This window comes from Vespa mandarinia, chromosome 10 (genome assembly GCF_050613455.1).
Source record: "Vespa mandarinia isolate Hongniang chromosome 10, ASM5061345v1, whole genome shotgun sequence".
Taxonomy (NCBI): domain Eukaryota; kingdom Metazoa; phylum Arthropoda; class Insecta; order Hymenoptera; family Vespidae; genus Vespa; species Vespa mandarinia.
Genome location: NC_140819.1, coordinates 2,329,997 through 2,357,759, shown reverse-complemented (window position 1 = coordinate 2,357,759; position 27,763 = coordinate 2,329,997). Strand labels below are relative to the sequence as shown.

General features: G+C 30.5%; 4 protein-coding genes and 1 long non-coding RNA gene across 17 annotated transcripts in view; 2 read left to right on the top strand and 3 right to left on the bottom strand.

Moving 5' to 3' along the window:
* Positions 1 to 1,056, top strand: part of LOC118444761 (venom dipeptidyl peptidase 4) — a 274,804-nt gene extending 273,748 nt beyond the window's left edge. For 8 of the 11 annotated variants that reach the window (XM_035873345.2, XM_035873340.2, XM_035873341.2 and 5 more), the window contains one exon: positions 113 to 1,053. In XM_035873345.2, coding sequence (XP_035729238.2) covers positions 113 to 211 — 99 coding nt within the window. In that variant the 3' untranslated portion in view covers positions 212 to 1,053. Of the gene's footprint in view, positions 1 to 112 lie in introns of all 11 variants that reach the window. The other 3 variants (XM_035873350.2, XM_085659962.1, XM_035873339.2) reach the window with 2 other exon arrangements.
* A 194-nt stretch (positions 1,057 to 1,250) lies between these two features.
* On the bottom strand, positions 1,251 to 3,143 carry RpI12 (RNA polymerase I subunit RpI12). Its single transcript, XM_035873328.2, has 4 exons — positions 3,128 to 3,143; positions 2,658 to 2,844; positions 2,066 to 2,282; positions 1,251 to 1,930 (listed from the first exon to the last, which is right to left on the bottom strand). Exons 2-4 carry the CDS (start codon positions 2,791 to 2,793, stop codon positions 1,906 to 1,908), a joined length of 378 nt encoding a protein of 125 aa, XP_035729221.1. The 5' UTR covers positions 2,794 to 2,844; positions 3,128 to 3,143; the 3' UTR covers positions 1,251 to 1,905.
* On the top strand, positions 2,664 to 4,752 carry LOC118444755 (uncharacterized). 3 transcript variants are annotated; one of them, XM_085659963.1, is made up of 4 exons: positions 2,664 to 2,773; positions 3,625 to 3,729; positions 3,889 to 4,225; positions 4,427 to 4,752. In XM_085659963.1, the coding sequence occupies exons 1-4, from the start codon at positions 2,766 to 2,768 to the stop codon at positions 4,577 to 4,579; spliced, it is 603 nt and encodes a 200-aa protein (XP_085516089.1). In that variant the 5' UTR covers positions 2,664 to 2,765; the 3' UTR covers positions 4,580 to 4,752. The 3 variants fall into 3 exon arrangements, with proteins under 3 accessions (XP_085516089.1, XP_035729218.1, XP_035729219.1); XM_035873325.2 differs by having other exon boundaries at positions 4,370 to 4,749; XM_035873326.2 differs by having other exon boundaries at positions 2,737 to 2,773; positions 3,781 to 4,225; positions 4,370 to 4,751.
* A 128-nt stretch (positions 4,753 to 4,880) lies between these two features.
* Positions 4,881 to 23,074, bottom strand: CTL5 (C-type lectin 5). The gene is made up of 5 exons (XM_035873405.2): positions 22,853 to 23,074; positions 8,322 to 8,425; positions 6,704 to 6,898; positions 5,712 to 5,917; positions 4,881 to 5,368 (listed from the first exon to the last, which is right to left on the bottom strand). Exons 2-5 carry the CDS (start codon positions 8,413 to 8,415, stop codon positions 5,210 to 5,212), a joined length of 654 nt encoding a protein of 217 aa, XP_035729298.2. The 5' UTR covers positions 8,416 to 8,425; positions 22,853 to 23,074; the 3' UTR covers positions 4,881 to 5,209.
* On the bottom strand, positions 22,877 to 24,526 carry LOC146872698 (uncharacterized). The gene is made up of 3 exons (XR_014982673.1): positions 24,098 to 24,526; positions 23,634 to 23,748; positions 22,877 to 23,407 (listed from the first exon to the last, which is right to left on the bottom strand). It is a non-coding gene; the product is annotated as an uncharacterized LOC146872698 (long non-coding RNA).
* Between the last annotated feature and the right edge of the window lie 3,237 nt (positions 24,527 to 27,763).

The following is a 27,763-nucleotide window of genomic DNA, read 5'->3' as shown; positions in this document are numbered from 1 at the left end:
TTATTTTTTCCATCTATCGAGAACCATCCATATATTTATTTCAAATTATATGTACTTAAATATACATATCTACATATATATATATATATATTTTTTTTTTCTTTTTCTATAGACGTACACCGATGAGGACCATGGAATTCTACAATCGCGAACACATCTCTATCATTCGTTGGAAAACTTTTTAGACGAATGCTTTCAAACATCGTCATGATTAAAGCACGGAATTTTAATGACAATCTAGGCACCTTATACACCACTTGCCTCACAGTCCATTTGTAAATACTTTACCACTTGTACATAGTTTATGTACAATAATGTAATATGAGCGTTAGTGTACATAATTCGGGAAGAGAAAAATAAGAAATAAATAAAAGAATGAATATTGTCGTCGTCGTCGTCGTCGTCCTCGATGAAATGATAATGCTATAAGGGTAATTTCATACTCACTCTTAAAGAATTGCTAACACTTCCGGTCGAGGAGGTTGAAGAGTGCATTAAAAATGAGACGGTGTAGTTACGAAAAACAGATTTATGAGAAACGTCTTTGATACAATTTGTAAGAAATCTGAATTCATTAGTAAAATCGAAGGCCTAAGAAAATCAAAAGGCGCATCCGGCGCTTTGATTTTCAGATTCCATAAAGTTTGAGTGCATGTGCATTATATATTTTATTACCAATTAAAAATCGCTTTTTCAAAAGCGATCCCAATAGGATATTTATCTCCTCTTGTTTTTCTTTTCTCTTTGTACAAGAAACTACGCGCGATTATTTGTCCGATTTTTAAAAGAAAATATTAGATCGCGCAAGCCTAATGAAATATGGCAAATGATACTTCTGATAAGAGAAGTTATATACGCCGATAAAGATCTCGAATTTTGAGAGAGCATTTTTATCTTGTTGGCATATACTTTATTATTATTATTATTATTATTATTATTATTATTATTATTATTATTATTATTATTATTATTATTACTATTATTATTATTATTATTATTATATACGTATTCAGTAATTTTAATATTAAAGTATTCAAATCTCTTATTTTTCAATTACTAAGTAAAACTCTGAGAATGGATTATTATTTTATTATTTTATTACTTTATTTAATAATACATACTATATATTATATGAATTGTATTTTAATGAAAATTTTTTGTACTTCAAGTTTAATGAAAATAATTAAACTATATTTAAATAAATGTATCATCTACTTGACAGATCTAATTTGAGAAAGATAAATACTAATTAGATATGTATTTAAATAATTTTTCTTTTACGTTATGTATTAATATTACGAAAACGAAGTTGACTATATATAATAAAAATGCCCTCACAAGAAACTGCAAATGTAAATTTTTAATATACAAAATCAAATTCTTAGAATTTTACTACTCAGAGTTCACATAACAAAGTTCCTCTATTAGTTTATGAGACCCTTTTCTTGTGACACAAGATAGCATATCTATTATGAACTATAATTAGAATGTGGGCAATTAACAATGTGTTAATGTCATATAAAGAAGGGGTAGGATTATCGAAGAAAAAATTTATGACTAATAAGATTTTTTAATCAAAGGACCACTACATCATAACAGTTTTAAAAGTGGATCAAAATGAATTTATTAAAATAATTGTTACCTTTTATGCTGACATACTGTATATATGAAATTACTTAATTACTATTTAATTAAGATATCCATATATTGTTATAACAAAATTGTACTATTGACCCTGTAGAATTATAAAAATACTTATATACCCTTCTCATTCATCATTTGTTGAGTGTATCATAAATAAAGTTCTATGTTTTATTAGAAGAGAGTGATCGTATTGAAATTAATTAAATTCTAATGTTTAAAATTTTTCATTTCAAAGATACAATGACCCAAAACATATCCAAATCACGAATTTTCTGTTTCTTTGAATCTGTAATGCAAAATTAAATTTCTTGTATATCAATTGCTACAATTAACTTTTATAAATCTTTATAACTTATCATCTATGCTGTTAACTTTCAATGAAATTGAAACATAAGTCATGTACTTATGGCATCGTACGTACTTGCACTTGGTACATGTATAAAACACAGTTTGTCCTTCATCAGCTGATCTTAATTGCAATGTTGCATATGACATTTTTTCATTTTGACACTGTGGACATCGACGTTCGACTATTGGACCATCACCATCCTGATCATTATCATCCGTCTCTTTTGTATGAGAGTATGAACTCTTTGATTTAAAAGATATAGTATAGGTCATAGCCATGTCGCCAAAAACTAAAAGTACATCAGATTTATATGCTATACTAAGGTAGAGATTACACCAATGTATCAGCAAAAAGTAAAAAGAAATATTTTAAATTAATCATCTAATACAAAGCTTCCGAAAGATTTATTCTTTATATTCGAGCTATATGCGTTAAGTTTAATTATTAAATCACTGGATAAAAATAATTGATTATTAAATATCGTCTGATTCAATTGCTTGTTTTAAGTGAAGATAATTATGATCTCTATTAAGTCATAACGAATCTTTATCGGAAAAAAAAACGAACCAAATTGACATAAACGTTTGTAGAATTTAAATTTTCCACAATACTTTCAGCACGTGCGCACTAACATTAGAAATGAAACGTAATTATAAAAACTAACCTTCATGTCCCCAGCTTCGTTTGCAGGAATAACAAGTTACATTGCCCTTGTCACCTAACAAAGGAAGAATCGATCCGCAATCTGGACAAAATCCTGGCGCTGTCTTGAATGACACGGTATTATTATCTTGAGCCATTTTTCTATTATTATTCTTAAAAATAAACTGCTATTCGCGTAGATGAAGCATCTAAAATTTCAATGAATTTCAAAACGCATTACTCATGAATGAACGAACTCGATATGAATGGCGCAATGCAGTGCCATCTAGCGACGAAATCTCAAATTCGAATACTTCGACATTCTAACCAAATAACGAAACACCAAAATTTTCTATCATTATTTCTATAAAATAAATAACGTAATAAATAATATTTTAAATAAATAATATGTTTAACATTAATCGATTCTCATTTGTTAATATATACGTCGTATTAAACGTCTTAGAAAATAATACAATATATTACACGAACATGCTACACGTAAGAACGTTGAGAGACGACTGAGGTCGGAACTACTCGTCGATTGTATTTGTTTACATTCTAAACTACACGCGTCGTGATCAGACTGTGAGATTACTCGGTGAGCGTTCGGCGTTCTTTTTCTTTTTTTTGCGAAAAAAAAATCGTACTATATCATATAACGCGTAATTGTTTTCAATTTTTAACAAGATAATTACTTTCTTATGCCTTGTAAATCTCTCGATAAGAATAGAAATGTCGAGAGTAATTTTTTTTCTTTTTTTTTTTTTTTTTTTTTTAATAAAAAATGCAACTTTCAATCATATTATAATGAATAAGATTAAAGTGAAAATTTCGTCCGATCTGTTAAAAAATAATTCCAGTTTACCTTAATAATTAATTTCTTAAATAAATATCGTAGAAACGGTTCGCAGATAATCGAGATTTAAATCAACGTGCTCGTTAATGCAATTCTCCACTATTTCATTATCTACATCTTAATATTTCAGGTCGTTGAATTTACGTATCCCGCGGATAATGATAATGCCAATGTTGAATCATCGCATGACCGTTGCTTTCTTCATGAGTCTCACGTTTTTGCAACCGGCTAGCGGGTAAGATATATATATATATATATATATATATGTATATGTATACTCCGACAGATCGATATCTTAAACTTGACAAAAGCATAAAACAAGATTCGCGAAAGCGGCATTTTACGTGTCGTTGCGCTTCGATGAGATTCCAACCATTGGGATGTTTGATGGCAGGAGGAAAATGACATTGTTCGACTTTACGAGGATAAATAACGTGAAAGATTGGCAAGAGATATCGGATACTGTAAGAACAGTCGGAAAATCGAAAGCCACGCTGGTCTTGCAAAAAACTCAAGTCTTTCAGAGAGCGATCTTTTTCACTCTTCTCAATCCTCAACCCAACGGAGCTGGATTTGCTGGCGTGAGAACCCGAGTAAATTTAAATCTGACGGATTTCGAAACTATTGTGATTAATTGTCGTGGACAGGGAAAAAATAATCATTATAAGATTGTTCTTAAGCATAAAGGGCTTGATTCAGATAACGATATGAGTTATGAGCAATTTTTCCAAGTAAGTTTAAATAAAATTAATTTATAAATGATTAACGAAATAAAACGAGTATACGTACGTTTTCTTATTTAAAAAATTTTATTTCTCTCTTTTTTTTCTTCTTTCTTTTTATTATTTCTTTTTTTTTGTACGTCATTAATCCAGGCGCCAATGTCGAGCGAAGAATTCTCAACTGTCTCTTTAAAGTTAAATAATTTTAAGCCTTATTACCATGGTCGAAAAATACCAAATGGGGAACCTCTGGACGTGGAAAACATTACGATGTTTGGCTTGCAAGTCTTTGGAGGCGTCTATTTACCTTTTAAACAAAGCGGCGTATCAGCTTTGGAAATCGAGACTATTGTTGCATCTTAAATATTCTTGATGTTATTGCGATATTTGAATTTATATTTAATCAAATAGTTATAATTAGTTTGCTTAAAGGAATCTCTGTTTAATCTTATTAAAAAATTATATCCCTATGATATCGGAAATATATTCTTATATAAAATACTTATGTAATCAAAAAGCAAAATAAAAGTATATATTATATCGATGGTATAATATCTTAAAAAAAAAATAAAAAAAAATCATTCAAAACTTATTTTCGATCATCCCATGAGAAATTTCCTTTCATAATATGATACAAATCGAAGGATACATTATAAACTATATATACATATATATTTATATATATATTTATGTAAGAAAAAAGAAAAGGTACAAAATGATGACATATATATAATACTTTTGCTACGCCACCTTACTTCGTATATGTGCTCTATTATCTAATCGTTCAATAATTTTTTTTTTCTTTTTTGTCTCTCGACGAATCACAAAAGATTAAAAGAGTCTCGAATTTCGTAAATAAAAAATTATCGGTTAGTAAATCATAAATAAACGGCAATATGGGATAACCACGAAGCGACATTATCTTAATTATCGCGTCTATCGTCCGTTGTGGGATCTCGTCTGGGTTGTCTCTCGTTGAATGCATTTACACCTTTACAAACGGATTCCCGGGTTTCGAGAGGCGACGAAATTCAGAAGCTCATCGCTGTCCTCGCAAACGAATGGCTTTACGTGATGACAGGCAACGTCGTGCCATTTAATGCCGTCGTTGTAGAAGTTGTTGAGAATGGACAGGCAGGATTCATCGTTACCCTGTGATGATAAATGTTAAAATCAAGATCTTTCAAGGGATAACTCTTTCTTCGTATTTTTTTTTTCTTTCTTTCTTTCTTTTTATCTTTCTTTCTTTTTCTTCTTCATGAACACGAATGAAGTCGTGTCATGTTGAAATTGATAAAAATCAGAGGATATTTCCTATATGAAATACGATCTACGATAGATCGTAAGAAAGGTAATAGAATGGAAAAGAGAAAGGTCTTTTTGTAAGGAGTTTCAATCAAATAGAATCGGATAAGTGAAGATGAGAAAATCGAACGCGAATAGGACGAACGAAATCGAAGGGAAAGTAAAGAGAGAATGGAAAAGACCGCAGTACCTGAGCAGCCTCGCGGTTGTCTGGCTGTGGCTGACCATATCCACCAGTATGGCTCCAATCCCCAGAATTACGTTGGCTGGTCGGTCCGATTTTAGCACCGGATCCAGACCAGAACCATCCGTTGACATTTTGCGGTTGAAGATCGGGACGGTCGCAACCGTTAAAATTGCATTTACGTCCAGAAGTCCAGATGTATCTCACGTTTCCTGACGACGGAATCGCGTTAAATAATATTTCCCTTGATTCGAAATTATTCGATTCTCGCTTCGAAAATCTAATTTCTACCTTCTCGCATGAATCCAAATCTATGATGATTTTCTACTCATGATCGTTTATATTACATTAAGAAAACTTTTGATACAGCAAATATATTATGTAGTATGTAATATTAAATGTTGATTAAAGTGTATATCATTTTAAAGGGATACCTTTCTCTAATTTTATAATCCTTCCTTCCGTTTTCTTTTCTTTTCTTTTTTTCTTTTTTCATTTTTCTTTTTTTATTCTCACGCGTCCGATTTAAATTAAACAAAAGATCATTTTGAGATTTTATAATACATCGCAGGAGTACGATACACGCGAGACCATTTTTCGTTCTCTTAATTTCATTTTTTTACGACTTTGGTGAAAGTGAACTACGTATTTCAATAAAAACGAGTATGTTACGTGAGTTACGAAATACGTATACTTGAAATTTATCTCGTAACACAAATATTACTTTTCTTACAACACGAGTGAATTTAATTCAAAAGATATACCCTACGAATGCGTTGGATGTTACGAAAGAAATTTTTTTTTCTCTCTTTTTCTAGCAATGTAATTCGTGGAATATTATAATGAGAAAGATTTACTATAATATTATATGAGAAGATTTACTATCGAAAATAAAATCTTATCAATGAAAGCTGAAATCTATCTTTTAAAATACGTTTAAATCAGAATGTATCCATCGAATACGAATCGTGCGTTACACAAAGTTCACATAAATTTACCTCTGGCTACTCTTTGCTTGATGAATTCATTTTCTTGTGGCGTCTCGAGAGATACCGCGTCCATGCAATGACGACGGCAAATGTTACGAGCATCAAGCCAGTCCACCTCGAGGCTTCTAGTCGGCAAATGTTCCCAACTGAAGAAGTACGAATGAGAGACACCCCTTGCGTCCCTGTAACTCGCATGACGAACGCCTGCGAATCGAGATAATAATTACACAAGATTGCCATTATTTTTTTATTAAATACAATAATCGATGTATTCCTTTTCGATCTGTTTATTTTCTTTTCCTTTTCTTTTCTTTTCTTTTATTTATTTATTTTTTAAACATCGATGATCTACATCGTATAAATACCTTTGCAGTTACTATATATTTGTAAGACGATCGTTAATTCCGTTTACATCAAAAACATGAATTCGTTGCGCTACCATCTCTGTCTCAAGTCGACCGCATTAATGATCAATAAAAGGCTTTGGATACGTTTGATTAGGAAAGCGGAGAAGGACGGGACATCTCGTTGAAACACTTGATTGCCATATCCGTGGATCAATGATTTCTGTTTTCTTGTCTGAGTATAGTTACTATACGCTTGAGTAACGAAAGAGTTCAATAAGTTTCGATGAAGTAATACGAATAGATAATAATTTAGCGATCTATCATAATATAGGACAAATCGATAATGAACGAATTTATATCGATTGGAAAAAGAAAGAAAAAGGTAATAGAGATGTAAAAATTACCGACATAGATACTTATATGGCTGTTCGATTTTTTTCTACCCGATAGTTCGTCCTCTTTCTCACGTAATAAAATATAACCTTCGGAAGTGGAAAAGAAATTGAAAGGGAGATAGACAAGGAGAGAGAAAAAGGAAGCGAAAGAAAAATGTATATATATATATATATGTACATACATAAAACTTGAGAAAGAAATATATATATATGTATATATATATATAGAGAGAGAGAAGAGGGACAGTGAATAACTGCAGCAAAATCCCTACGATTAGCCATGGTCAGTTGGTTAGGGTTAACTACGTCTCTTTAATCGTCGCACAAAACATTTAACTTAACTACAATAAAGTGCTCAAACTCGAATGAAATATTATTACAGCCGGGAAACGCGACGCATACTTAAATCGTAATTATAGATGGATACTTTCGTGACTATCGTCGTTTAAGAACCTCCGTTCTAAATCATAGACTCTCATGTTTCTTCGTTCGAAAAAAATTTCTTTTAAATTCGCGAAAGTTTCTTTTTTGTTCTTTTTTTTTTCTCTCTCAAATCGAAGGGGATCTGGGTTGTGAAGATTGTCCGATATCATTGCAGTATCGAAACGTTGTAATCGATCGGAACGTTACTTTCTATCCATCATCGTCTTTTTTCTTTTATTTTTTTATAATTAACCATTAATCGAACGAATATAATAATGTTCTCTAAAGCATTAATAAAATATTTTTAATTGTATCATAATATAGCACAGATATTATTTATAGTTCATTCATCTGAAATGAAAGTTCTCTTTTTCTCTATTTTATTTTCGCTTTTTTTTTATCTTCTTCTTTTCCCTTTATCCCCTCGAAAATCCATTATAAAATTTTATATAGAATACTTACGATTCGCACAACTTCGTGGATCCGGCAAGGACAATCGACGCTGAGCGTTCACGGCGATTACGCCGAGGAACAGCAAACAGACGATAATCCTCATACTCCTAAACCTTGAATAGAAAAAGAAAGAAAAAAAAAGTATGTACGTTTCGTATATGATACGATATTTTTGGCTTTTTCCATTGGGAGATAAATTAAATCGTTAAATTTAAAGTAAATTTCGGGAAATTTTTGAATTGAATTTATTCTTAGTTGTATGAAATTTCACATTACTTACCTTTTAACTATAAACTCGGATATGAATTTTAAGAACATTATCATATTTTCATGTAATACTGTATGTAATCATTAAATTTACCATTCGAAATTTATTCATTCAAGAGCTATTACGTTATGAAACGTACGATTGATATTTATGATAAAAGTAAAAGGTGGTAGCGAAAGAAAATGAAAAAAAGAAAAAAGAAAAAAATGATGATATATCGATGGAACTCCGTTACGTCATATCGATAACAGGCTACCGTCTTTCGTAATCTCACCATTTTTGGTTTCGAATTCCATTGAAGATAGAAATTCCATCTGAATTACCGATTGCAACATCGAATCTTAATTTTGCCAATTTCCAATTCAATTTCAATCAAGCAAATAATTTGTGCAACTTAAGCGAGATATATACATAAAAAAAAAAGAAGATAAGATAACGTAGGAATGTTGATAAAAATATTCCACTGAATGAGACGTTAAGAAATATTTTTGAGAATATTCGATCAGGAGTTTATAATACTAAGATTTAAAAAATATCGGATGATCGCATATATTTATCGATTAGATATATTATTAAAAATTAAAAAATTTATGATATTTTAAAACTAGTTTCATATTGATAATGAACTTAACTATAGTTAAGTTTTTTATAACTAGTCCGTTATTAACTATAGTGAAGTTCATTATATTTAGAAAAAAAAAAATATATATATATATATTTAGAAAATGATATTATATGATATTTAAAAATATATATTTAGAAAAATGATACTGCTGTTTTTTGATTTATATACATATATGTATATAAATGTACATAAATGTGTAATTAAATTTTCCTTCGCTCTCAAATTTTTTCCGAGATTTTTTATTTCAATGGTTTATACGGATAAGACCGATACAATTCCAATCTCGATCGAGGAAGAGAACACGTGACTTGAAATATAATTCTGTCGGGTAATGACGAGAGTAGAGCCCGAGGATAAAAAGAAGAAAAACAGAAGAAAAAGACGAAGAAGCTGGATGATCAAGGATCGATTTCACGCATCGCACAGATCGAGATAGCCTCCGATCGTTTTACTAATGACTTTCATTGGTAAAGAACCGAGAACGACTTTCTACGAGTTGCTATCATTCGGTTTATAGCGAATCTTTAACGTATAGTTCGATCGTTCATGGCTTCTAAGATTCCACTGTATAATCGTTGAGATTCCTTCTTTACATTTTCTTATTTACTTCGGTCCGAAGTGAAATTGAACGAATATTATAAAATTATTATAAAAATATTTCTGCTATATAACGATTATTATATTGCTATTTTTTAAATCATTTGATAAATATTTTCTACGACGTTTGTTTTATAACTACTCTGTTATTTAGATTATTATCATCAGATAACCTTTTTAGAAGAAAAAAAAAAACAAAAAAAAAAAAAGAAAAAGAAACACTATATGATTAATGTTAATAAACTTTAATATATTTATCATATTTCTTTACTTTAGTCAGATTTATCATGACGTCATATAACGTCTCATTTCTACCTACTCATAACTTGGATATATTTATCATATTTCTTGATATTCGTCAGATTTATTATGCGGTTCGGTAAGGTCTTTTTCTTGCGGTTCATAAGTTTTGTATATTTGTCATATTTCTTGGTATTCATCATCGGATTTATCATGCGGTTCATAAAATCGTAAATGTAGTATCTTAAACTCGCAAATTATAGGATGAACGTGACCGTAAGGAAGTTGCAGTTTGGATTTTGAAATAATCACGAAGATACTGGTTGATCACTCTCACGTCGGTTACCGTAAATGTCAGGTTCAAATGATCACGTACGTCCGTATTCTTACATTCTCAGTACTCGTAAACCAGTCTGAAAGGCAAAGGTACATTAACCTCAGCGTCGAAACATTAAATTGCGCGTAAGAACACTATAAAAATGAAATTCCTTCCAGTATCGTTAGTTAACACGTCGCAGACGTATCGAGCTTTTCTACTACCTTAACTTTATTAAGTTTAACCATAAACATTTTTATATTTTATATATCTATATGCAATACGTTCGCATTATAACATTAATTATTATCATCAAATCAATTATTTTCAAAACAATAAAAATAAATTATATTCATTATCTGTTTGTAAAGTATATTTGTGATATAAGAATTCCGCTAAGATTCATTAATTCGAAATCGTTAATCATTATTTTATTAAATCGAGATCTTTCTAATGAATAATAACAAGTATATTTAATATAGCGTGTTCGCTTAATAGCAGTAAGTCATAAACAATTGGTGATTAAATCGAGCGTTATATTACGTTCGTATTCTTTATACTCTTTAAGAAAAATTCTCATATATCTTATGGTTAAAGAACCGTAAGAAACGACTCTTCTTTCCCCTCTTCGTAAAAGTGACATTAACATAAAACACGGAATTTAATCTACCGTCCAAAACTTTCGTTCGAGAACAACAACTTCATCAATCACTTTCGGCTTAATTATCATTGAAATATTTAATCATCATTGAAATATTTTAACTATAGAATCGTCGTTGAAATTATCAATTTTTCTCTCTTTCATTTTATATTATATTTACGATAACCATATATAACCGGACATTGATCTCGAATTAATAAAAAAAAAAAAAAAAGAAGTGATGAGTTCCATTGAAATATTTTTATAGAGAAATTTGATTTTCTCGATCGACTCGTAAAAAATGCTAGTTATTCGTATTAGACGAGGAAATACTAGGAAGTGAAGAGGAAGATATAGACGAGGTTGCTAACTCCCACGCATTCAATGATCCGCACGCTTTTATAATGCTCGGTAGAAAAGAGCGAGATAGAAGATGGTTTGTCTCATTAAATACGTACTTTGTTTTCTCTCTCTTTCTCTCTCTCTCTCTCTCTCTCTCTCTCTCTCTCTCTCTCTCTTTCCTTCCTTATATATCTCTTTCTCTGTCTGCTTTTAATCATAGTACGATGCTCGGTACTTGCGCTTTCTCCGTGAGTGTTGCGAGCCGATACAACTCTTCAATTCACTCGCGCTTATCTTTCGCTATTTTCTCACGATGCATTCACTTCGAAAGAGAGAGGAAGAAAAAGAGAGAAAGAGAGAGAGAGAGAGAGAGAGAGAGACAATCGAAGATTGGATGCTGGAACTTCAACGACGTGTGAGATTGACTCGAAACGTGGAAATTTGCGCGCGAGAGAGAGAGAGAGAGAGAGAGAGAGAGAGAGAGAGAAAAGAGAGAGAATTTTCACGAGCAACTCTCTTCACTATTTCGTATTTTGGATCGTGAAAATCACAACAAAAGTAAACCTTATAAATCGTAAAATATCTCCAAGAAATAGTAGAAAATCTTCAAACGATGTTTTCTCTGCTAAGAGAAAAAACAAACGATATAAAATCTCTCTATCTCTCTTTCTCTCTTTCTCTCTTTTCCTTTTCTCTAAGTCTCAATGAATGGGGGCGATGTCCTATTGATATATAATTCGCAACTCTTGAAAGCAAGGCACGTATGGTATTAGTTGAATATACCGTTATAGAACATTATATACGATATATCTTTATCTTTCACCTACTTTTTATCGTTTAAGTTTACCTTATTGCACTTGCGATCGTTTTAATATAATAAATTTCATAGCATGAAATATATTGTCTAGTTTTAATCGATAGTGAAACGAACACATTAATTAATTAATAATTTATTATTCAATTCAATAAATAAATAAATAATGAATTAATGAGTAATTAAATAATAATTAATATTTCTGTTTCAATTAATATTTATGTTTCAATTAATATTTATGTTCAAAACAGGAATTTTCAATTAAATCAAAGATTACTGTCGCATATTCTTTTTGTTTTCTTTTTTTCTTTCTTTTTTTTTTTGTTTCATTTTATTCAGTAACGACAAAAATCTCGATGGAAAAATCTCATCGTCGTTCGTTCGAATTTTCGTCCCGTAATTCGATCGAACCTATTCGTACGGAAATTAAAGCCCCTAAAACGCGCAAACTGTCGCACGAAAAGACGGGTAAGGTGAGAGTTTTCCATCTCTCTCTTTCTCTTTTCTCTTTTTTCTTTTTTCTTTTTTCTTTTTCTTTTCTCTTTTTTTTTCACGAACACGTACACGAGCATACTGAACGTGGTATGCATGCGATTCGCTCGTACGTCTCGTAGTCATTTCAAGTTTATCCAATGCAAAACGCGTTGATGGTACCACGACCGCGGCCAGGAAAAGATTACTCGTTAATGATGTATATGTGTATGCGTATGAGTGTGTACATATATACGTGTGTGTTCTCGTTAATCACGTATACATTCTAAACGTCTACGTAAAGAGAAAGAGAAAAGAAAGAAAGAGACAGATGGATTCCAGTGACCCGATGACCAAGTACATTTTAAAATATCTTTTACCAAAACAAATTTATTTCGATGTCATTCCTAAAATATTATTTTTTATAATTTTAGGTTTTAAAAAATTTTAGACTTTTGTAATTATAAATTTATATTAATTATCGCATATAAATTATAATTTTAGTTTAATCAAAAGCTCAATCGAGGAACTCGTTAATTTTTTCAATTCTTATTTTTAATTCGTTATATGTACGATTATTAATAATTAAATTCGTACAAATAACTTTTTACTACTTTGTTAAATAATCAAATCTTTGGAAAAATTTTTAAAAAGAAGAAGAAGAAGAAGAAGAAGAAAGAAAAGAAAAAAGAGGATATAATTTATTTATTCATTCCACGTGATAATATTTCTATATACGAAATTACCGCGTAATTTATTTTTCTTAGAGCTTAAATTAGATGTATACAAAAAAAAAAACAAAAAAAAACAAAAAAAGAGGAAAAGAAAAAAGAAAAAAGAAAAAAGAAAAAAGATAAGAAAAAAATTTCTATGAAAGCCGTTATAAGGACAAATCGAACGAACTGTCAAACTCGACGGGAAGAGAAACTAACTCTCTTCGAAAAGTTGACGGGAACATAACAGACTCATGTAATCGCGGAAGGCGTAAGTACTTACATGCATACCTACATAAGGATACGTACACATATCGGAGGAAGGTGAAGAGAAGAGGGGGCGGCGGTACATATACGGGCAAACTTGTGCTTTTTTATCTTAACTCCGTGCTACGTGTACGTTCCAACCGAAGAAGGAAATTCATCGGGAATGAAGCCCGATCACTGTAACCCGGTGTCGCACGTTGTGAAAAATTCGAAGGAAACGACATCTCCTCGAAAGACCCGAACTCGACGATCCATCATCGTATATTCTCGGCTTATCGACGACTATCTGAAGCTCGCGTCATCTAAAAATCGTACGACTTTTTCCTCTTTAATGCTAATGGATCTCTTTAGATTTTGTAAATGGTATCGTTGCATTTTTCCGATTGTAAATTTGTTAATTGAAAAGACATTTCATTTTTTCCCTCGAAAATTTGAAAAATAAATCGTCTTTAAGTTAAAAAAAAAAAAAAATAAAAAAAAAGAAGAAAAAGAAGAAAAAAAGAAAAAAGAAAAAAGAAAAAAGATGGATTTAAAAATGTAAAAATATACACTCGCGCTTGTACGTCTAGATATTTAAATTCATATTAGATATTTCTATTAATCATAATTTATATTATATTGATCATAATTTATATTAAATTGATAAATCGAAGAATGTAAATTTTCTTTTTTATAAACGCTTACGGCTACACAATTTTTTATATCTTATTTTTATTATTTTTCTTTCTCATTCTCTCTCTCTCTCTCTCTCTCTCTCTCTCTTTCTCTTTCTCTCTTTACTTCTCCCTTCGACGATACTGCAAAAATCCGTGACTTTCCTCGAACTCGAATGCAATAACATAATCAGTACCTTTCTATACATATACGATATATATAGGTATACATATCCTAGATGGATATATCCGAGGTGACGAGAGAACGAGAGGACGAGACTTTCTAAACTGTTCGTGATACGACGAGTGTCACGAAGACCGTGCGAGTCGAGTTTACCGGCCTTAGGTGAGCGTCCGACAGTAAAACTCGTCGTTGTTGACGTTCGAGTTAAGAAGTTTAGCCGTAAGACTAGGAAGAAACGAAGAGAAGGTAGAACCGATCGTCTTAGAGGAAAGACATACTAGTAAAAGATTCTTGGCAAATGTTCTATCGAGCCTTTCTCTCCTGACTCCTTTGAATCTTCGATGAGCCTTTCTTGCCTTTCCAAAGCAACGTACTACCGTCGAGAGATTAGGATCGACGACTCTGGCCGTCTCGACGACGACCGATTTAAAATAGTATAGATACTATTTTAGCGCGTAGATCACGATCCTCGTATAGAAATTTCAATGTCCTTTCTCGAGCCTTTCTCCAAAGTCATCGAAGTCTTTCGCTCTCGTCCAACAACTTTCAAATACTAAATTTCGTCCTATCGTCGAATTTGATTAGAAAATAACGACGACGACGTTCGTGATCCTGATACACAAATTCATTTGATGCATTTAGTATGATTTCAATTATCCTTTTCTCTTTTTCTTTTCCTTTTTATTATTATTATTATTTTTTTCTTTTTTTTTTTCCCATTAAGAAAGAGAAATCGAAATTGTAATTCATCGGACGAACGAACCTACGATCTTGTTTGAAAATATTATTATTATCATTAATTCATATCTTCCGAAAGAAAGATAGATACATCTATTATCCACTTCGCATTAAGGATCATAAAGTGATACGTGTTTGAGTCTTTTGCACTCAGCTTTCTATGATATATCTTATCGTAAGAAGATAATCATTCTTGTTTCTTTTTTTTTTTTTTTTATATATGTCGTAATGTCTTTTCGCACAATCTTACATTATATCGAATAGATTTCAGTAGAAAGAAAGAAAGAAAAAAAAATGTTGCAGACGTCGATTCCCTTTCAATTTCTTTCATCCTCTACTTTAGTGAAACGAAAATAACGATCGTCGAACGAACCATTAAAACTTTCTTATTTCAAAGCATTACTAAAGAGATAGTAAGAGCGTGTCTTTTATACGACAAACCGAGTTAATCGTGAGCTTATTCGAAGTCGTTCGTTTTTCACGCACAATAGCGTGAGGTTTTTTTTCTTCTTCTTCTTCTTCTTCTTCTGCTTCCTCCTCTTCTTTCTTTTTTCTCTTTTCAAATAGATACAACGATTCTCTTCGGTATAGAGCCATTTTAATCATATATCATAGAGTTTCATGTGCATACGAGCGTGACATGCGTTAAATCCTTTTACACGACATTTTCTTGAAAGAACGAGTTCGAAAGAGCTGGGAAAGAACGTATCGTTTGGTTTCATCATGCGCGAATCCATTTTCCTTTGCTCTCAAACGAGCGTGCAAAACGATTTAGCTTTCTTCGTTGTTCGCGTTAATTAAGCTAGAAGATCCTTGCTGTAGTAATGATTACTATCTTTATAATGAGGAGGATAAGACAAAAATAAGTAGGATCGTCCTCATATTGAGATTATACAACGTCGAAAAAGAAAAAAAAACAAAAAGAAGAAAGGAAAAGAAAATACAAAGAAAGAGTACTTTATTAAGGATGGGAAGGTAAGTTAAAAGATTCAAAGAAATAGCGAGTAATATTATTTGCTTAAATACGGGATAATAAAAAAAAAAGAGAGAAAGAAATAAAAAAAGAAACGAAGAGAAAGAGAATGCAGATAGAGGTGTTAAATAATAGTGATTGTTATAATAAGACGAATGATCAGAAATAACTACAGTGATGACAGGAATTACATAAGACTGGATTACGCAAGGGAAAAAATCTAATGTAATCTATAGAGACGTATGCTTAAGACGCGTTAGAAAGGGAAGTTTGTTAGAAAAATTAACGATGTTGAGAATATTATTACTATATATATATACACATATGAGTGTACGAGTATGTGTATATATGTATATATATATATATATATATATACACATACTTGCGTAATGTTAAAATTCATTATTAGTAACAGAGAATTCAGAAATTATTTCCTCGAAATATTCGATCCGTACTTGTAATTATTAATATTATTATTATTATTATTATTATTATTATTATTATTATTATTATTATTATTATTATTATTATTATTATTATTATTATTATTATCATTATTATTATTATTATTATTATTATAATCTTTCTTTTTTTTTGACATGTGAAAAATCTTCTTTTTCTTTTACTATCAAATTTTAATCAAATCTACAAAAAAATGAACGTATGAACGTATACGTGTAACAATATACTTTTTAAATTAGAAAAGAAAGATTGCACATTAATTACACAATTTGTAATTACAATTCAAAAAATATATTACTCGTAAAAAATACGCGACTTCCGTTTCAACTTATGACGAAATCTTCTCTCTGATTATCGTCATGAAAAACTAGTTACAACAACATTGTTACCTGAAAGTGCGACGAGATCAAATAAAATGCATACTGTAACAAACTTTCGTTACCGGTTATATGAGTGAACATCCGTTTCCGTTAAGATTTTGGATTTTGATTAGTTTATCTTTGTGAAATCCGATTCCCTCGGTTTACAAGCGAATTCTAATATTTTTCACAAAAAAAAAAAAAAAAAATAAAAAGAAATAAAACGAAAGAAAAGAAATTATTTCGATGCTTACTCAAAGGAATTCCCTATTAATTTTACTTTTACTCGATGGACGTTCGTGAAATAGCATCTTTGATTTTTTACTTTTTTTTTTTTTTTTTTTTTTATTATCAGAATGAATATATAACAAGTAAAATGATAAATAATTCTAACTCTTCAATTTATTCAAGTATGATCGGTAAAGCGTTAAGCAACGATATCTCGTTCGTCGAAGCGACGCAAACTTTACAGAACGAAAATTATAACTTATAACATTCAGAAAACACTTTTAAAAGGAAAGTTTCGACCTGGAACGAGGTGACGACTTCTAAACCGTTGAATAATTTCAACTTCTTTTTTTTATTCTCTTTTTATGTTTTTTTTATTTTTTTATTCTCTTTTTTATTTTTTGTTCTTTATTTTTTTTTTTTCATCTTTCTTGTCTTCGTTAAAATTTGCATTTAAACGGACTTGAACGAAAGTTCAATTTTAAAGCTTTGCTTTTTGAAGAAAAAGGAAAAGAACGGAAGTAAAAGGAAGGAGAAAGAAAAAAAGAGAGAGAGAGAGAGAGAGGAAAAAAATGAAGAAAAGGAAGTAAAAGTTCGCAGGATTTTTGTTTTTGTTTTTTTGTTTGTCTTTTTTTTTTGATCTCGTTTCCTTATACGATGTGACATCGATAAGAGAACGAGGAAGAGACGGAGAAAACTAACTTCGAAGTTCCTACGGATCGAAAAATCTCTTTCAATGAAGTAAAAAGAAGAGGAAGTCTAGTCTAGCGAAAACGTGAGATAGCAGGAAGATCGAAACTTTGTTTTCGTTCGTCGAACGATGCGCTACATTAATAGAAAGGAAAGTTGTTCAAGAATCGGCTCATTAGTTCAGATATCTCTCCTCTCTCAGTTCAAGATCGATGGATCTCGAAACGACACGTGCATTGCCCCGGGCCACCTCCTCCTCCTCCTCCTCTTCTTATTCTTCTTCATCAAAAGAATCGAAAAAAAAAACGATCTTCAAACTTGTACCGTTACGAATGTTATTTCATGCAAATTTCTTAATAATTTCAGCTTCCGCAATGTAATTTTAAAGATATCATTTAATAATATATATCGAGCCAATGAAAAATATAAAGAAACATTCTTAATGTTTTATGAAATTAATTGAACAGTGAGAAAGAAAGAAAGAAAAAAAAAAGAAAGAAGGAAAAGGATGAAACGTTTCCATAGAAAAAAAAAGGAAAAGAAGAAGAAGAAGAGAAAGGGATTGAGAGAAAATAAAGACCTTGAAATCTTTTTATATAATTAATATCTATATGTGATAATTAAGATCTATCCGCATACTTTCTGAACGAAGTAAGCGCGAACTAGAACATTGGAAGTCTCTCTCGATGGCCCACCTTACAAGGTCGACCGACGACATTTAATTTCGACCTCGTTCGAACGCCTTTCTACCTCTCGAGGATTCAGATAGAGACCGGACGTTTGCGGACTTGGAATGAATCGTAAACGATAAAAGACAGTTGGATTCATCCTTCTAATGTGCTTTTAACTTGGCGTCTTGAAAGAAAATTTTTTCGACTTTTTCAGACGGGGGAGGGACAAAGAATTGAAAAAAAAGAAAAGTAGAAAAATCTTTTCGAATTCGTAGTTCGCGAGAGCTCGTCTTCGTCGTTTAAGAAAATGAGAATGACAATGAGAATGGGAATGAGAATGTGACTGCGAGAACGTGAATGAGAATGATAACCGTACAAGACAGTTCTCTCGGAAGGAGAGATCGGCCACGATCGTTCCTGGTCTGCGTGTGTAAGCTTGTGTACGTAGCTGTAAGAGTGGTGTAACCGTTAGCTGGCCGGCTTACTACTTTACCTGGTTCAACGCAACGATTTGAAACGAACTTAACGTAGGTATACAAACTCGCATTTAAGAGTAGCTTCTCCTCGTCTACTCTATTAAAAGGGCTTACTCGTTTAATGTGCCAAGTCATTTTACGAACATCCTTCTTAATTTTATCGCCACCAATTTCACGCATCTCTTCGTTCACGCATCATCTATGTAGGATAAATGTGATCGTTCTTTTAATAAAATAGTATTAAAATTAATTGATCTAGGTTAAAGAATTAAAAAAAAAAAAGAAATTAAACTATAAAAATTAAATTAAACTAAAATAGTATTAAAATTAATCGATCTAGGTTAAAAAATAGAAAAAAAATTGAACTATAAAAAAAAATATATTATACTAACAACTTAATCTCGTTAAAGAGAATGAGAGAGAGAGAGAGAGAGAGAGAGAGAGAGAGAGAGAGAGAGAGAGAGAAAGTTTTATGTTTATATTATATATTTCAAGACTTTTATTAATTTATTATATTATATGAATCAAATTAATAAGGATTTTATTTTGTCTAAAAATAAGAATTTTAGTATTAGAATAAATGTCTTTTTGAAAATACAAACGTGATCTAATTTGTTTTTATTGATTGTTTATTGAAAAAAAAATTTTACGTAAGGAAATAGGTAAAGGTGAATTGAGATCATTAAAAGATCATTACACGTAGATTAACGATTTTTAATTAATAGGACGAACGTGTTTCGTCGTATGGAGAGTCGGTCGCGCATTCGGGAACAATTTTCAAACGAATTCCGACGTAACCGAAGGCGAATGGAAGCGTAACGATAACCAAGAGCTCATGGTTCGAACTTTTTGCCGCAAGCAACGAAGAAGAATGGCTCGGATGCGTTCCGAATAAACGCCGAGATGCCGGTCCGTTTTTTACCATAGAAGCAACGGTACAACAAGCAGCGACGATTCAACGCTTGACAGTTCCTCCTATAGTTAATAAATAGTTTTATCTAAAAAAAATTATTCGCATTTGAAAAATTAATTGCTTTCAAGTATTTTTATAATAAACGAAATAATGAAAAATTATATTAAATTAATATTTCATTCGAGCTGAAGGCACTCAATGAAAAGTCATCGTCGTCGAGTTGTACGTCATTTCAATACTAGAAATAAGAAATTAATTAATCTCAAAGAGAAATTAATTAATTCTTCGAGCTAATTAATCGTCACTCAGATACTTGGAACGTTCTGTGAACGTTCGCAGACAAATCGTTTCGGTGATGAGTACTCGCCGTATGGAAAGCGTTCGCGCTTCTCTTGCAACAGACCGCGTGACTAATTGTTTTGACGACAAGCTTTTGACATTGTATGCAGATTAGACGAGGAGAACAAAAGAGTCGGAGGCATATAAATTAGAAACACCCTACTAATCCGAGAGACGATAATTTCATACTACTGCGAACGTTTCTGTGGAACATGGTTTGCCATTATTGTACATGAAAATGCTTTTTAATATTTTATTCTCTACAAGGATTAAATAATCGATCAAAAGAGTCGAGAGAATTTGATATTACCTTTTAAAAAAAATAAAAAAGTAATTGAGAAAAAATAAATATTATTGTAAATATCAAAGAAAAATTCTATTTACAAGTGAATAGAATTTCATTGAATTTACCGATTAAAAAAAAAAAAAAATTAAACAATTAAAATCAAAATAATAATAAAAATAACGTAATGAACTATGAAGAAAAAATTTTTGGATAAACATACATATTTCCAAATATTTTCGGAAAGATTTCAAAATAATATAAAGAAAGTAAATATTTCTTTCGTAATGGAGAGAGATTGCAATAAAGAATCAATATAATTTATTGAGTTTACTTTCGCGAAAGTATATATATATACATAGATATAGATGTGTGTGTGTGTGTGTGTGTGTAGAATGATGAATAGAAGGAGGGAGATAAAAACATTGCTTATGGTTAAGCAGGTTTAAACGAGAGAAGCATTTGATTTCGCAAAACCAAGAGGCGTACGGTCAAAAGTCTTGCTCTCGAAAGTTGCTATAAGCAAACTTATTGCATCTATGTACATACGTTGATATGTATACGAAGTAGGAACATTAAACCATGGATTATGTACTTGTTCTCTTAGGAAGATACATACGCAATCGGTTCTTAACGAGCCTAAAGTTTCTTGCGTAAGGACGAATGGTTAGTTGCATGTTTGCTTATTATCTTACTTGTATTAGTGAAATTTCTTTAACGCTTTTTTTATTTTCTTTTTTTTTCTTTTTTTTTTTTTATTCTTCTTCTTTTCATTTTTTATCGAATACTAGAGAAAGTATATGTTTAGCGACTTTTTAGATGACATTGACAAACTGTCTTCGCAGAAAATCTCTCTTAATGGGTTTTTTATATACGCGCTCAGATTACATATAATTCTTCGTGATGTAACGAGTCATTGATAATTACATAGATATATATATATATATATATGTGTGTGTGTGATACTTTACATTGTGCTATTTAAAATATCAATCATTTCCGTCGAATTTGTAAAACATGAAAGTAATTGGTGAAATATATCCGTGCAAAATGATGTAAAATACATATTGTATATAAATTTTGTCTTTTGAATAAAAAGATTTTTGATTTTTGAATTTGATTTTTTCTACTGTTTTATTTTTCTAGATAATCAAAAATAAAGTATTGTAATATATAATTTTGACAATAATAAATGCGTTAAAATTTATCAATAACAAAATAATATTATATATTGAGATAGAAACATTCTATAACTTGTTTTTATCTTCAATAAATTAAAAATTATTAATATTTTAAATTGCAGAAGAGAGTCCTATCTCTTTTCGTTTCTCTCTCTCTCTCTCTCTCTCTCTCTCTCTCTCTCTCTCTCTCTCTCTCCCTCCTTCTCTAGATTTTATTCAAAAATGTATTAACGTTTTATTTTTACGAACAGTGAAAAAATTAGAATTTTGATGAAAACTCAAAAGTTTTTCTTTTACATGGAAGCAAAGCTTATAATATCAAGTTATCTTATTTAAAGCGGATCATTGCACATGGAACCAGAATCTCATCATACGTTCCGGACCTGATCAACGTAAAGCTAACCAGTTGTAAAGTTATTGACACCTTTTTAACAAAGTTGAAATAATTCAACAAATCACTTTTTTATTATTAATCCTTATTTTATTCAACGAAGAATTTAAATTATACAAAAAAGAAAGAAATATATTCTACAAAACTTATTTTTGGACATTTAAATAGACATTCGTGTATGCAAATTTCTTTTTCTCTTTATTTTATTTTCTTTTTTTTTTTTAATAGAAAGACGTCATAGGTCATAATGCGTCATAGACTTAAAATAAATGTATGATATACTTATAGAAAAAAAAAAGTATGAACATCGTATATAGTTATCAACGAAAAACACGTATGTATATCTGTGCGTAATATTTCAAGCTATTTCGCGATCAAGATCACAGATGGATTCTAATTTTATGAAAAATCAAAACCAATAACGAACGTTAAACTACGAGATTTTACGATAAATAAATTGATCTAACATAATCCTACGAAGTCGCAAATAAATCTGCAATAAACAAAGTTGAGAAAAGATACCAGAGCAATCGATTCGAATCTTGACAAAATTTTCTCACCGACGATATAACAAAATATCTTCTTTCATAATTTCTTAAGAATTCACGTAAATCTTATTTGCAAAAGAAAGAAAAAAGATAATTAAAAAAAAAAAAAAAAAAAAAAGAGAAAAAATAAAAAAGAAGATAATAAAAGTCGTACTCACTGGAAAAAAAATTCGCAGCAAAAATCTTTTTCTTCCTCCTCCTCCTTCTTCTTCTTCTTTTTTTTTTTTCTTTTCCTTTTCTTCCTGTACGATTTAAGTTCGGGGAGTAAAATCGGCAGGAAGTATTTCTTGTACGCAAGAAAAATCCAACGACGATTGATAGAAAGAGGCCGAGTGTTGAAGGAAGAGATTGAAGAAGATCGGTCTTACGAATTGGAAATACAAAGAAGGAATGAACTGACGGAGGATCGTGATGAGCCAGTATATAGTCGGCCCACATTCCCTTGGTGCTACGAGTAACCTAAATTTCCCCCACCATTAAATCGAACCTGGGCATCGAGTCCGGGGCATCGCGTGCGTGTACTACCTGGGAAATAACCCCACCTGTCCTTCTCTCACTCTCTTTCTTTCTCTTTGTAACTCGCTAGACTGCTCACATGTTAGAGGTAGCCAACCGGAGGATTCCGTTCTCGACGGGTACGAGACGATCACCTCCGGATTCCCCTTTCACCCTATCGAGACGGCAATTTATGCAATCTTTTCAAAATGGATTACCTAAAACGGATTAATACAATGAAAATGGCAATACTCGAAAGTTAACTTCTCAGACTATTCGATGGCCGTTATTTTGCACGACGTTTCCTTTTGTCGAGACGATCAGAAGAAAAAAAAAGGAAGAAAAAGAAGAAGATCCGTAACGAAGCTTTTTCGTGGAACAAACGAGAAACGTTCAGTTGTGCAACAAAGAAAGAGTTAGTTGAGAGGTAAGTATTGAACGTACTTCGTGTCTTTTAATGCCGGTCGATGCAATGTCCTCTTTCGTATACGCACTTTTTAAATACGTTCTAAGTAAGTATATACATTTAGAATGTCTTTTAATTGTGCAAAATCGCTTGCTGAAAAAAAAAAGAAAAAAGAAAAGAAAAATGTCTTCCTTGATTCAATGTATGCATATGTATTTATGATCGTTCGTAAAAAAAATATATATATATATATATATATATATATATATATATATATATATATATATATAAATGAACCTTTGAAATCTTAGAGAGTATTATCGAAGAGATATTATCATCGGATATTTTGGATTATTAAACGGCATTAAAGAGAAACAGGCTTTTAAATAAATGGTATACCTATGTATATAAGATGTATATATATGTGTATACATACGAGTTTTACATCCTTGCAATTACTCAACGATCATCGATCGAAGACGATTACCGATTTTCTTTTCACCTTTCACGTTGAGCAGCAAAATCACAATTTCGTTTCCACATGCTCTCGACGATCTTCTTCACGCTTCTCCATTCCTTAAAACGAAAGCGCACGTCTCGTCTGATTAATGTACACGTAGGGGCCTTCTGCAATCACTATGATGGCCGAAGAAAGAACAAGAAGAAGCTCTTTCGATGCTGTTTCATCGCTTTTCGAGATTCATCTTCGCGTCCACGCTCATAGCATTCGTCACGTCGCCTTTCTTTTGTACGAGAACGCGATCATGCTTTCCCATTTTCGTACCTTGAGTTTCGTGATCTACCAACGAGGAGCTTGAATATCTCATCCGATCAAGCAGCAGTATCCTTGTATCCAAGATCCTTGATCTAGATCAACCGCGTCAAGGATCTCTTTCTTTGACCTATTCATTCTCCCCATTTTACTTTTTTTTCTTCTTCAAAAAAGAAAAAAAAAATAATATTCGATTAATAAATTAAAAAAGAGATTCAACATAAATTAATGTATATTACGTTTGTATATTTTTCTTTTATTTTATTATTTTGAAAAATAATTTATTTTTACGAATTAAATTTTTTTAATTCGAAATAAAAACTATTAAGTCGACTTAAGAGATTAATATTTCGGACAAATCGCATTTCAAAATGAATAAATTGAATGCGTAAAAAATAAAATAAATAAATAAATAAATAAATAATGAAATAAAATAAATAAAAGACGAAAATTCGAAATAAATATAAGGAAAATAGTAAAAGATGAAATACAGTTTCGGTTTTTCGAATGTCCTAATGTAATTTTCCAGAAAAATCATTAGTCCGAAGAAATATGAAGATACAATGAACTTTCAGATTATCTCGAATTAAATTCAAACATCTTACAAAGAGTTTCAAGAAAGAAACTTTCCTTCTTTCTTGTCGATGCTTTTTGGATTTCTATCTTTCGTATAAATTCATTAATCGAGTAAAAGAGCAAAAGTGATGATAGAAGTATTGCCATTTACGAGAACATTCGTAATGGTTCATCGATTCGAAAATTATTCTTTAGATTCATATATGTTTTACTGTTTTTTTCTTTTTTCTTTTCTACTTTTTTTTTTTTTATCTTCGCGCATCGCTCTCTAAAAGATTATATATTGAATATTCATAAGAATGGTTTACGTTTACGCAAAAAGATGACGAATACTTTTCTACGCTTAGCACGTTGGAGTTAGACGGATATCTTTTTTCGCGTTGTTTTATTATACATGAAACAAACGCAAGATCTTTTCTCTCTTTTTCTTTCTTTTCATTTTTTTTTCTTTTTTTTTTTTCATTTCTCATAACAATGACGACGACGACATTGATACGTATACAAAATTGTCTGTATTGAATTTTTCCTATTTATTTCATATTCCATCATAGTAAAACGATTGGATACCAATTGTCAAAGGATTTCATTTCTCTGGAGAAAGAATTATATAATGAAATGTCTATATAATACCATAAAGAACGTAAATGAGACACTCTCTTTCTTATTTTTACCCTTCTCCAAGGACGACAGTCTTTTTCCAAGGTTTTGAATCGATTGAATAAAATACATACATATATGCATATATATTGTACATACATATGTAACGTTTAAACTAACATCTATACAATATTTCATTTTCGATGATTAGTAACGAACGCCAATCGTTGGAATGCTTCGAAGTAATTCATGAATATCTATATTTGCTTTAATAATGTAAATTTTTATCTAACAGATGAGTCTCTAACTCTAATTAAAATAATAAGTATAATAACTTAATTATTAAGAAAAAGGAATGGTAAAAGAAATTTTTTTTTTTCTTTTTGAATTATTCTCTTCCCGTCCTATCTTTGGTCGAAGGTAATTTTCTGTGGACGTTTGTTGTAAGACGTTCCTCTTTTTCATCTTCTTCCTTATCTTCGACGACTCATGAAAGTTCACGCTTCAACGTAGTTGAAATGAATTTGCGATAAATACCTTCAGCTTTGTATCCTTCGCAAAATACGGAAACGATTGCAAGCTCGATCACAAACTTTACTCGTCGAACATATTTGGTATTTGTTAAATGATTTTAACTACTCGACGAGAAATTTAATTAAAAGATAATTAATAATGATAATTTAATATCAAGATAATTATAATATTAATACGTTAAATAATTTTCGTATGATAGTGATTCGTTTCAACAATTTTAATGAATTGTTAAATATAATTAAAATGGGGATCGTAGTTATGAAACGCGTACGCTTGTTAAGATACAATGATACAAACTGCGTCAATATTTACAAAGGACAACCTCCGTCGCAGATACAATGTTTACGTTTTATTTGATTATCTATAATATTCTTAGAAATTTTATAAAACGAACTACTTTAATGATACGTTTCTTTCTTTTTTTTTTTCTAATTTTCGTAAACTAACGAAAGATTCATCATTTCAAACGACTTTGAATTAAACGATAACATACGTACGTAAAAACGAACTCAGCTCAAATAAAATGAAAAGGAGATTTAATAAGCCAACGTGATGAAATCTTCTTTTGAAACGATTATGTAAACAAAATTTTTTTAAATTCATTTAAAAATTTCTCTTTCCTATTAACGCATATAAGAAATAAAATATATTATGAAAATCTTTCTTCATAGGAAATATTTGATGTTCTGTTGTATGTATTGCATTTCAAACACGTGTTTCTTATTGCCTACCCTCTCATAACTTCTCCGCATATTTTACATGAAGTGAAGATGAAATTTATCGAGAAAATTTATCGATAGTCAATGACATTTACTTGCCTAAGAGAATTCTTTGACTGCTGTGTTATAGGAAATTCATTGGATCGATAAAAATATTTGATTTATGTATATTACGTTGTACGCGATCTATTCTTGAAAATGTCATATAATATTAGCGTCATATTATTCTTATGAAAAAAAAAAGAAAAAGAAAAAAAGTTTAATGTATAAAAGAAATAATGACATTGATTAATTACTTTCCATGTTTAAAAGTTAAGATCACTTAATAATTTTTAGAAAATTATTCGATATATATTATAAAACAATTAAAATGGCAATAACATTTTAAAGTAACAAATAATGTGACATATTCATTTAAATGGAACTTTCAAAAATGATTATCATTTTTTTCACTAGAATTAAATCGAATAGGGTAAAATGAAAGTTACAGTTGGCCAATCTGATATTTTGCGCATGCGTAGAAGCAATTTAAGTAGAGTTAACACGTACATGTCGTTTTTTAGTAAACTAGAAAACGATTGGTTAGCAATATCTAACAGTCGATAACGATTGGTTGGTAGCAGATGCATGCCACCAATCATGATAAAATTTTATTGTAAACAGTGTAAAAATAAAATTATTAAATACTTTTACATACTATATCTTATAATTATTAATTTAAGAGTAAGAAAAACGTTAACGCTTATTTTAATGTTAAATAATCAAAGCTATTTATATATATATCTGCAATTAATTAAAGTAGCATGCAAGTTTCATCGTAATTTCTATCACCACTTCAAATGCTCCTTTTCTTTTTATAGTATAGTTACGATGAATAGTATATTTGAAGATTTTATCAAATTTTTATCCTACAAATTTTAACTCACAACAAAACTATAATCTTATTTTAATGATCTTTAATGCATACCGA